Source organism: Drosophila albomicans, chromosome 2L (genome assembly GCF_009650485.2).
Source record: "Drosophila albomicans strain 15112-1751.03 chromosome 2L, ASM965048v2, whole genome shotgun sequence".
Classification (NCBI taxonomy): domain Eukaryota; kingdom Metazoa; phylum Arthropoda; class Insecta; order Diptera; family Drosophilidae; genus Drosophila; species Drosophila albomicans.
In genome coordinates, this window is record NC_047628.2 from 23,821,612 (window position 1) to 23,832,977 (window position 11,366).

At 39.2% G+C, this 11,366-nt stretch overlaps 2 protein-coding genes across 5 annotated transcripts in view; both read right to left on the reverse strand.

Annotated features, from left to right (window-relative positions):
- Nucleotides 1-11,366, reverse strand: part of LOC117565553 (uncharacterized) — a 60,354-nt gene that overhangs the window by 47,640 nt on the left and 1,348 nt on the right. For all 4 annotated transcript variants that reach the window (XM_034244718.2, XM_052003097.1, XM_052003098.1 and 1 more), the window contains exons 2-5: nucleotides 3,161-4,439; nucleotides 1,040-1,138; nucleotides 652-778; nucleotides 469-565 (exon numbers count right to left, since the gene is read on the reverse strand). In XM_034244718.2, coding sequence (XP_034100609.1) covers nucleotides 469-565; nucleotides 652-778; nucleotides 1,040-1,138; nucleotides 3,161-4,439 — 1,602 coding nt within the window. The remainder of the gene's footprint in view (nucleotides 1-468; nucleotides 566-651; nucleotides 779-1,039; nucleotides 1,139-3,160; nucleotides 4,440-11,366) is intronic.
- On the reverse strand, nucleotides 9,716-10,621 carry LOC117565556 (uncharacterized). The gene has a single exon (XM_034244724.2). The coding sequence runs from the start codon at nucleotides 10,426-10,428 to the stop codon at nucleotides 9,874-9,876; it is 555 nt and encodes a 184-aa protein (XP_034100615.1). The 5' UTR covers nucleotides 10,429-10,621; the 3' UTR covers nucleotides 9,716-9,873.

Here is an 11,366-nt window from a genome sequence, read left to right on the forward strand (position 1 = left end):
GGGTGTTGCATGGCAAAAATAATTAACGCATCAGTAGTCGTAGCACCCAAAGTAGCAGCAGCAGGACGCAAAAAAAAGAGAGAAAAAAAATAGCAGGAGCTTGCCAGGTCAACGTAGGTCTTCATAAGAGGGCCATAATTAATTTTTCCTTTTTTTTTTTAGCGTTTTAGAGAACCTGAAGCTGACCAGCAGCAGTTGGCTGAGAGATGAGCAAAAAGCAAAGCAGCATAAAGGTTGCCCAGACAACGAGCTAAGCAGCAGGAGAAGCAACAGCAACAGCAGATGAAAGCAGGTCAATACGAAAGCTGTATACACTTTCTATTGTTTAATAATATAATGAAGCATCAGACAATACAGAACTTAAGAAATTTATGGCTGAAGATTTCCACATTTTTGAGATGAATTTTAGTACTAGTTGTCTGCCAATTAACGTGGAAAATAAAGTAATTATGGGAGAGCAGCACTCACCTGCGCTGATATGCGTCCCTTCTTCAGTCGCGTTAGATCCGTGTGACTCCATTGGCTGCGTGCCCAGGGCGCCACGTTGCGCAAATCCTCATCAAAGCTGCGTTGCCAGGCAAAACACGGAGCATGAAAATGAAAAGTTTATATTGAAGAAAATATTAATTGTATTTGCTATTTGCTACTCACTTGAAGTCGTTGAGTTTGTTGTGCAGGAACTTGCGTATATTCCAAGGTAAGTCGTTATGCCCATCGATTAAAGGCACTTGATCCAACAGTTGTACGGCAACGCGTAGACGCTCCTCAAATGGTGCACCTGACACAGAGGAAGAGAAGGAGAGGGTCATAAAAGTGAGTTAACAGCAGCTACTAACTAACTTAGGTGCATTAACACGACACAATGACACGATGCACACACGAGAGACAATTCGAGCTTTGGCTACGTGTCGTATGCGTTATGGTAATTGATTTATTGTCCATAGGCATGGCTCTAACTGCTTGGAAGCCAGTGCAAATACAACGACTGCTAAATAGTACTACACCGACTACAACTACGACTGCGACTACGACTACTCACTTGCTGCAACACGTAGCGCCAGGGGCACAGCAACACTGGCAGCGCCAATTATCAAGAGTATTGAGCTGACTGCCAGCCAATGCTTGGCTGCATCGAAGCCTGAGCACAGGTTACATATACGCCATGAGCAGCAACAGCATTCACGTTGTCCAGGGCCAAGAATTGTAGTTGTTGTTGTTATCGTTGTTGTTGTTGTTTTTATTGGCAGTTCAATGCCAAGTCGTTTGTTGTGCAGGCAGCAAAGGCGGCAGGAGGCAAAAACATTGTTGGGTTGTCGGTTGTTTTGTATGTGTGTGTTGCATTTTGTGTGTGTGCAAATTGCCGTGACAGTGGCATTGATTACAGCAACAACATCAGCATCAGCAACAGCATCAACATCAGCATGAGTATGAAACGAAATGCGAATAATAAAGGGAATATGGTTAGTTAAACGCTTCAAATTGAATTTTGCTTGCTTCGTTTTAAGTACTTAACAAAAGCATACGAATGAAATGTGTGTTTGAGTGTGTTTCGAGTGGAAATTGCAAATCTCATTATTGGACATTTTATTTGCACGCTTCGTAGTTCGTAGCTCGATATCAATTCTAATTGCATAGCCAAATTTGATTGTGCAACTTAACCGTTTCGATTCGTAAGTAAATAAGTCAAGTGAGGCGAAAAACTAGCTGGCTATTTTGCACAGCACAAGAAGTAACGTAATCCATCTGATTACAGAGCTCAACACTCGACTTCAACCCGTTCTCCTCTTTCTCTCTTCGTCTACGACTATCTATTTCGCCTCTCACTCTCTCTCGCTCTCCTTTGAGCTAAAAGTGAATTACCGTTAAGCAAGTTGGCAAATGGAAAGCATGTGCAACGCTGCTGGCAACCAAATGTTGGCTGTAACTACACTAAACCACCGAGTTGAGCTGAGCGTCAGCGATTTGCATAAATTTAACATGACAGGACAACGTCCGTGATGCCAACGCTCGATGCGCGACGCCACGCAGTTTTTGGAGGGGCTGCTAACGAACTGCAGTTGCAGTTACTGTTGCCACATCTCCCTCAGCTACCACTCCCGCTGTCTATTCATGCCACATGGCTCTCGCTGATGTACGTGATGAGCACGTTGAAGTCTGACGGGCATTGGCAACGTTTAACATTAAGCGGCCAAAAGTTACGCGTCGTACACGGAGTGCAATCAAACGGCTAACGACTAAATAGAATTGCGCTCAGGGGGATTATTCGTCTCCCTCTTCTCCTCTCCTCTCCATCTGTCCTCTTCAGGTGTGCTGAGAGAACCAGGGTTGCACTCCTGTCGAAAGTCATGGCAACTCTTCCTGATTGCACTGTCCGCTTGACCCCTTGTGATTAATAGTCGTCTGCAGGGACATAGATTGCCAATCAGATTTACTAAAATTGCAGCAACTGCAATTTGACTAGACTACATGATTGTCAGGGAAATGAGAAAACTCGACGCACTTACTGAACTCGGTTTGATTGAAGTTGCACTTAAACTTGGCTACCTCATTGCTTACTTTGAATTGGAATTATTATTCTGTCTTTAAAAACTATAAATTTTCACTTTTGTTCTAGAAGCAATGTTTTATGCATAAAATAAAGCAGTATTTGGTTATTAAATATTCTGTTTATCAAATGGTAAATTTTAATTAATTTAATTTTAATTTTTTTAATTTGGTCATATTTGGTATATTAATAAAGTACATCATTAAAAATATTCCATAGAGTACAAAATATACAAAATTGACAGATAAATAATACAAAAAAATTCTTAAATGACTTCTACAATTTTAATCTGGTTGCAACTAAATTTTCAGTATACTGTAGTTATTAATACTTGTATGTATCAAAAATCAATAATAAAGGCATTCTAATACTAACAGACTAAAGAGTCAATAAAGTGTATTCAGAAAAACTACAAAAAATGTATACAAATAAATAAAAGAAATATACTTATTGAAAAACTATGCAAATAATAATATTGTTGTATACTCAAAATAATGAAGAAATGTTATTAAAATAGTATATATATGTAAAATATCTTAAATATTTCATCTGGTAAACAAAAAAGTTATTTACAAAGTATTCCTTGGCAGCATTTTGCAGCCCTTGTGAACTTACGGAATGAATTTGTGCCCGAACTGGATGAGCCGCGACTAGGACACTGTCGATGCTTCCATGGCATGATGCTCGTGACGCTCGAGTGCAGCTGATGATGTTTTTGCGGTGTGGCCGGAATGGCGCCGCCTGGCCCAACAGTGGCATGATGCAGGAGAGAATGTGCCACATCGTGCGCATGATAATGATGCGAATGTGGATGCGAATGTGAATGCAGTTGCGATTGGGAGGTTGGTAATGTTTGCGACTCGCGCTCTTTGCCAAGCATGCCGCTGCTATGGGCACTGTCGAAGGAATTCATGGTGAAACTGGAGGAGGCCAGCGCCGATGATTGCTGCATTTTCTGATATGGCACACGGCAACCGTTAACGCTGCCATCAATATCAACCAAATTGCCAAAACTGCGACTATTCATTGGCAGTGTCCAGTCCATGCTGTTCGTATGAAAGATGTGCGCCGGTTGTCCCAGTTGTTGCAACACGCCAAGGCTATGCTTCGAGTCATGTTGCTGCAGTTGCACATGCTGCTGCTGTTGCATCGGCTGCTGCTGCAGCGACTGTTGCTGATTGTTGCTGGGAAAATTGAGCAGCGATTGGGAGAAGCAGCGGCAACGCTGCTGCTGAAAGTGAGCCAATTGCTGCTGCTGATGCTGCTTCTGCAGGTAGCGACTGTAGTGGGCCAGATGACGTGCATAATCGCTGCTCGGCCCGATGGTGTTATATTTGCTCGAAGCAGCAACAGTTGCCACTCCCGTTCCCGATCCCGTTCCCGTTCCAGTTGCAGTTGCAGCACCAACAACGGTTGCTGCCGCTGTTGATGGGACAAAGCACAAACTGGGATCCGATTTCTGTGAGTGTGGCGTAAAGATGTTATCCTCCTCGTGTGCGGCAAAGGGCGGGGATGCTTTATGCTTATACTGTGGCTTACTGTGGGCGTGGCCCGTGGGCTGGCAGACATCGGGCTTGGCATTTATGCTGCTGCTGCCGTTGCTATTCGTCGTGCACTTCAGCAATGTTGCAGCGCATTCATCCAGCGCCGATTTGGTGCAATCCTCAAGCAAATCGCTGCTGCACAGCTGCGCCATGCCCAATGCCATGCTGTTATTGTTGCCCTTCTGGCTGCCAGTGTGCAGTTGCTGTTGTTGTTGTTGTTGCTGCTGCTGTTGCTGTTGTTGCAGCTGCTGCAGCAGTCGCAAGCTGCGCACGCTGCCGTTGCGCTTGAGGGTTGGCGGAGGCGGCACTGGCGGTATGACATCCACATCCGACAAGCTGGGCGTATCGCTCTGCAAGTGAAGTTGAAGAAGAAGCGGCATAAGAACACGACAGAAAACAAATTGATAAGCCTGCAGCTGTTGCACTCAAACCGGAGGCAGAAGAATATATCAATCGACATGGGCAACTTCCGGTGGCCCAAACAAGACACAAGATGCTGCCCCAAAGGCACAGCTTAAAGTATTTTGCATTGTGTCAGAACATTAAATGATCAGTAATTTAAGTAGAAATAAGTTCTTTAAATCTTTCATTACTTTTAATATTTGTGCAGATTTCACTCTTCATTTTTGCTTATACAAATATATATTTTACCAACTCTGAACTCTCAAATAAATATAATAAATAAAATATATGGGTGGCGAAAGCTCAATGCATAAGATACTTTTTACTAGGCTACCCAAAAAAATGCAAAATTTTAATAAGTGTAATATTGCCATTTTGACAGACAAATATGTCGTTATACATTTATTGAAATATTTTCAGCTTTTCTATAATATTTTTGAATCTGTTTATTTATATCCCACTTTATAGTTAAATTGCGATTCCATATCGATTTTAAAGACTTGGTTTTGTAAAATAAAATAAATAAATATTTTTTCACTTTGTTGGTATCGCAATTCATTTATATTCCCATCTCGGAGTCGTCAACTCCGAGTTCATTCTCCTCGCTTTCGTTTCCCCAGCTTATTAAATACTGCTCTATTAAATTTGTGTACATTTCACAATTTTCCTTTGAATAATATTCAATCTATTTTGACCACACTCCGCTTTCGGTCCCCAAAAAGTATGCTATACATTTGCAAATTGGCGAAATTGTATATGAAAAGATTTGGAGCAACACATGCGTTTTTAGCTGGCCCTCGGCAACACGAAATTTAATTATGCCATAGACACTAAGAACACACAACCACACACATACACAAACAAACACACACACACACATACACTTGCAGAAAACACACACACAGATAGAGCGAACGAGAAGAGCATAAAAGACGTGCGAAAAGGGCAAAGAAAAAGGTTTATCCCTTGGCCAGAAAAGCAGTTGAAAGTTACTCCCGGTTGTCCGATGTCCGATGTCGGACTTGTCCGGTTTTGCTGCCAGTCCGGTTCCCAGTTAGCCATCTAAGTGCGCAGTGCGTTGTCGGCATCCTAATTGAATTTGCTACGGTCAGGCAACGTAATAATCATCGTCATCGTCATGGCCATCATCATTACCGTCATGGCATCATCATAAACTTCATCAAGCTCATCGGCAAAAACACTCACACACACACACACACACACATACACCGACAATTGACCGACGGCCGCCTGGGGGATTTGAAATTGAATTCAGTTACGGGAAATACATTTGCATTGATTTGCTTTTTATTTTTATGCGTCTGGCCGAAAACGAAACGCATTGACATTAATAAAAATTTCCTTTGAATTTTGATTGCTTTATGTTGTCCCTCTCTGTCGCTTTCTCTCTCTGTCTTTCTCCTCATCTCGCTCTCAACTTTACGGCCACACCTTCGATTCCCTTATGCATAGCTTGTTATTGTTGTCGCCTGTCTTGTTCGTGCCATTGCTGATTATTTTTATTATTTACTTAGCCTTGTTCCAGGACTCCCCGTAAAATGTCCAAGACAGGCTCGCGTTCGCGTTATGTTAAGTGGAAATTGAAAATTTTCATATTTTCATTACACGGTCATGGTAATTTTCTTCGCCTGTCACGGGCTAAACTTAAATAATTTATGCAAATATTTTGCGGTGCCGTCTGCTCGCCCAACCGCAACTTTTCATTTTTTTTTTTCTCGTTGCCTCTTAACAGCCTGGCCAATTCGGTTTCCACGCTGATTTAATAAGGCCAGTCAGTCCCTCTTTACTACCAGCTGGGCAATTAAATCGCACCGCTTTTTTTTCAATGTGCATTTAACTTACTACTTAAGGACTATTAGCTTAATAGTTGCAAATAAGCAGACTATCAGAAATTGCAATTTTCTATACATTGTGCTTACTACGAGCATTAAAAGGATTGTAAGCGATTTCAGATGCTTGACAGCAAAAGTAAGTAAGGAAAAAGTAGGAAAATAACAAAAATAAATCATAAATCATATAATAAAATAAATAGTAAAACAAAACAGAATTGTAATACTATGAAATATTTATGCAATAAGGAATATTCTTAGTATGAGTTGAGATGATAGATAGAAAAGTAAATCAAGAAAAAATAATAATAATAAAACAAATATCTCATAAATTACGTAATAAAATAAATACTTTAGAAAAACCAGATTCCTCATAATAAAATTTGATGAATAATATTAAAGAGTATTCAAAATTTTTATTAAATTTAATACTGAGGAATATTTAATTTCTTCATAAATTTTTCTCCACTTAAGATTGTATATCCATAATTTTTCATTTATTTAAACTGTTTAAGTAAATAAGGCTTAACTTCCCGATCTTTCTAATTTAAAATACTCTTCATATTTCCTAATAAGCAAATTTATATTGTCTTAACATATAATGCTTCAGAATTTTGTTTTTAAGGTTTATGGAATTAGCCAGTTAAAACACTTATATTACAGAAAAGTTCACGAAATACGAAACAATTTTTCCAAAATAATATAATATATATTATTTATCATATTTCCTTAATAATTTGTAATTCCTAACTAGTAGCAGATTATGACATAATTTCAGTTAACGAATTTATGTTTCTCGAAATATTGTGTGCAGCAAAAACAAAAGAAGTTCAAGCATCGCATAGTTGCAATATCATAGCAAGCGTAATTTATTTTGTTCCACTTTTTCTTTCCTGCCTTCTTTCCTTATCTTCTCAGTGCTTGCTGCTGTTAATCAGTTTCTCTCTGTCTCCGTCTCTGTCTCTGACTCCGCAGCTCCCCTGATAACGGCGACGGGAAGTTTTGCAAGTTTTCACTAATTAAAGGCAGACAGCAAAAGGTCCCAGACATCATAAATATGCTTGCATATGCACTTTGAACTCTTCTGCCATCTCCACTCTATGTGTTGCTGTCTCTGTCACTCTGATTGGGGATATCTGAGTCTTTCTCACGTTGCTCGTTTTGCATGCTTTAAGTAGTAAGCATTCTTGCATATGCATATGCATAACTCCCCTGAGCTGTTAGTTAACTGCGCCCCAAAGTATGCAACAACGTATAGTGCAACAGTATGCTGCATAACCGATGTCTGTGTATATGTGTATAGAGTATGCTTATTTGGCGTTTATGCCACAAATTGGACGCCATGTTTATGAGCTGCGGGGCGACTAATGGCGGGTAGACGAAAAAGGAGTGCTGAGGAGGGGAGCGGGGAACAACCGCAGGACGTGGCTAACCACAGTGTGTGCTGCGTTTTGAGCATTAAATTGCTTGATATATTGTTTGGCAGAAACCCTTATATGCAAGTATCATATAGCAAGCATATTTATTTCCTTTATTCATTCTGTTTTTTTTTTTCTGTGTGTTGTTTTGCAAATCTCTCGTGACTTTTAGCTCTCGAATTTTGCAGCTTTTTCTTTTTGCATGCATTTTTCGTTCGTTTTGAATTATGCGCGTCTTTGTCTCCCGTCTTAAATTTCATAATGCACATTTTATAATAATTTTTCGTCTACTTTGCTGCAATTTTGTGCAATCTTTTACCATAATTTATATAAGTGTTTCTCTCTCTCTCTCACTCACTCTGCGCGTAAGGATTCATCTCCCGTTCGCTTTTTTTTTTTAACTTTCTTGCAACAGTTAACGATATTTTTGCAGCTCAGCGTTTCGAATATGCTTTGCTCCATGTGAATGTGTGAGTGCTTGTATATATATATGTGTGTGTGTGTGTGTTTGTGCGTGTAATGTTGAGTTATGGCAGTTTTGTAGTTTGCGCAAAACTTTTTTACGCTCGTCTTTCGCTTCAACTTCCATGCAGAGTTCCACTCACTCACTTCATTTTTTTTTCGTTTTTTGTATTTAACTGTACAGGCTGCACTGCTTGGGTATTTAGTTAAATGTTCGTAAAATTGAGTGTTGGTTATATGTTTCACTTGAAGTCGCTCCCTTTGCGCATCATCAGTATTGCCTTTAATCGATTTACCAAAAGCAATAAGCCAAAACTTTTATAAATGCCTTAAGTTTGTTTTGCACTCTTATTTTATTTTATTTAATTTGCCCTTATTTCCTTTTGTTTGTTACTGTTGTTTATTACTACTATCTCGGCCAGAGTCGTAATTATCCTGGAGCCTTTTTTAGCTTTACGACTTTATCAATGGTCATTTGGTGTGGACTGAAGTTGTAATTATTTCACAGAGAAACTTTGTTTAGGGCCTACTCATAAGTAGGCAATAAAAAATTTAATTGAGTGTTAAAAACTACAAAAGTTACGCATACAACATGTGGGTCAACTTGTGAATGAAGTTTGAAATGTTATGTGCCAACTTAATGCCCTCAAACAAATGTGTGAAAGTTTGAAATACTTTACTTGATTGTTCTGTTTTAATATTTAATAAAATCTATTTTGGTATATTTTTGGTGTATAAAATAAAATGAACTTTAATGGCATGATCTCTTATGCATGGGCTGAAAACATTGTTGGTGCAGAAGATTTGCATGCAGTTGCTGCTGTCTCTTCATTCAGCGTTAGTCGACTGAGCTGTCACATAAATTGCACATACGTCACGTGGCCTGGCGTTTTGCAAACGAAACAGTTGATGAATTTAAAGCCTAGTGAGTGTGTAGTCAGTCTTGCAGTCAGCTTGAAACAACTAAATGGCGCTAAATGCAATGCATGGCGTAAATAAAAAGCTAAACGATGCTACTAAATAACGAGTATATTTGCCAGACAGAGAGAGAGAGACAGCGTAGGCAACATCCGTTTGCAAAAGCGCCCACGCATGCAACCAAATTGCAGTCACAGTTGCAACAACTCGAAACTGGAGCAGCTGCTGTTGTTGCACACACACACACACAGTAGCAGCAGCAGCAGTCCACACACAGAGCCCTTGGAGCGCAAACGCATACATCAAATGTGTCAAAGAGATTTGTTATGCATGACAGCAGAGAGAAAGAGCAAAAAAAGAAGGCCAGAGAGATACGAGATAATGTGAACATGGAGGTGGCGCAGGGCCATTTGCTCGTAATTGAAGTTCCGCTTCGAGCTGCGTGCTAATTGTGACAAATGACAAATGTCAGCTCAAAGCCAGCTCTCTTGCTGCTCGCTCGCTATATATTTTAAAGTCATCAATATTCAGGTCGCTTTTCAAGGTTAAAATAAATCAAATTTGTTTGTTTTTTTTTTGTTGCATTTTGAAATGCTTTATTTAACCGAAGCATATCCAAACTTCTTCAAAAATTATTTGATGGTGTTTGTAAGCCGTTTTCTACCTGAAATGAAATGAGGGGGGAACTAAATTAAGCCCTGCCTATCCAGTCGTCATTGTCGATGTTGTTTCTTTTAGATCAAGTTGGTTTTCCTCAAGACCGTTAGGAACTCATCACGTCCCACTTCACCATCGCCATCCAGATCGGCCTCATCGATCATTTCCTGCAGCTCTTCATCGGTCAGGTTCTCACCCAATTCGATAGAGACACGCTTTAAATTGTCGAATGAAATTTTACCAGAATGATCGTCATCAAAGAATGAGAACGCTTTCATGAGGTCCTGTTTGCTATCCTTGGCAGCCATCTTTAAGCGCATCAAGGTCAAGAAGTCATTGAACGCAATGCGTCCCGTCTTATCCTTATCGATCTCATCCATCATATTTTTAATCTCCTCCTTATCCGGCTCAAAGCCCAACGCACGTATTGCCACCCTTAGCTCTTTCACTTCAATGAAACCAGTGCATTCCGTATCGAACAGATCGAAGGCCTTCTTAATGTCCACCTTCTGGGCCAGCGATAGATCAAAGGTTGGCAATTGACGTTTGTTTTTCAGCTTGCGACCGCGTATCATCGAACCCGATGAAATCGTGGCCGTCGAAACTGCTTTGCTTATGTTGCCCGAATCCATTTTGTATTTTAATTTTTTTTATTCTTTGTTTTGTATCAAATTAACATCAACGAAAAACTCTTGTGTTATTTATTGTTGTTTGCCTTTTCACAATATGTAAATAACAATAGTATTTGCATTTAAAAATGTGTAGTTGTTTACACTCCTGACTACGGGAGAATGAAGTTGTGTTGTTCGACAACGAGAACTCAAGTAAATCAACAAATGTAAATCTAGTACAGAGGTTACTGTGATTCAACAGGTTATTCTCTATCAATACCAACACGACGAAGGGTAAAGTTGTTGTGTTTTAAATTTTTCATTTTAAATTAATTGATTTTACATAAATTTTTTACATAACAATTTTACATAAATTCTTTTTCGCGTTTGATTTTTTTTTAACTTTTATATTTGGCAATAAATTACACAATATTACACAATATTAAGTTGAACTTTGATACTTTCTTTTTTATATTATCTATTCATTTCATCTTGTTATGTTATGCCCCAAATTTTACCGTCCAAATTGTTTCTTTAATGTGTTTATAGTATAAAATTGTTCTAATTATTTTTCTTTGCTTTCCTCGGCATGGTTAAAGGTCAAAGGCAGCCTAGAGCAAAACTAATTAAAGTAATAAACATATCCAACGACACTTTGTGCTTCTGCTATAATTAGATTTTTGTCTCAACTGAAGCTAATCGCTTTCACAGACCATAAACTCGAAATTCCAGACCCAGCAGTGTTTTCATTATTTTGCATTTAATTTTTTTACACATAAACTTGCAAAAAAAAAAGAAAAAGAAAACCTTGTGTTAACTGTCAATGAATATTTGCAAGAATGTGGCAAGCATGCCTGGGTAACAAAAGCAACTTGAATAAACAGCCAGACAGCAAATTTCAGGTGCCATGTGCCACAAGTCGTGGCGTCAGTCAAAGCTTTTTGCTTGTTGTTGCCGTC

Bases quoted from the DNA above. Each gene is read 5' to 3' on its own strand.
- LOC117565556 (XM_034244724.2), bottom strand. From the start codon at position 10,428: ATGGATTCGGGCAACATAAGCAAAGCAGTTTCGACGGCCACGATTTCA.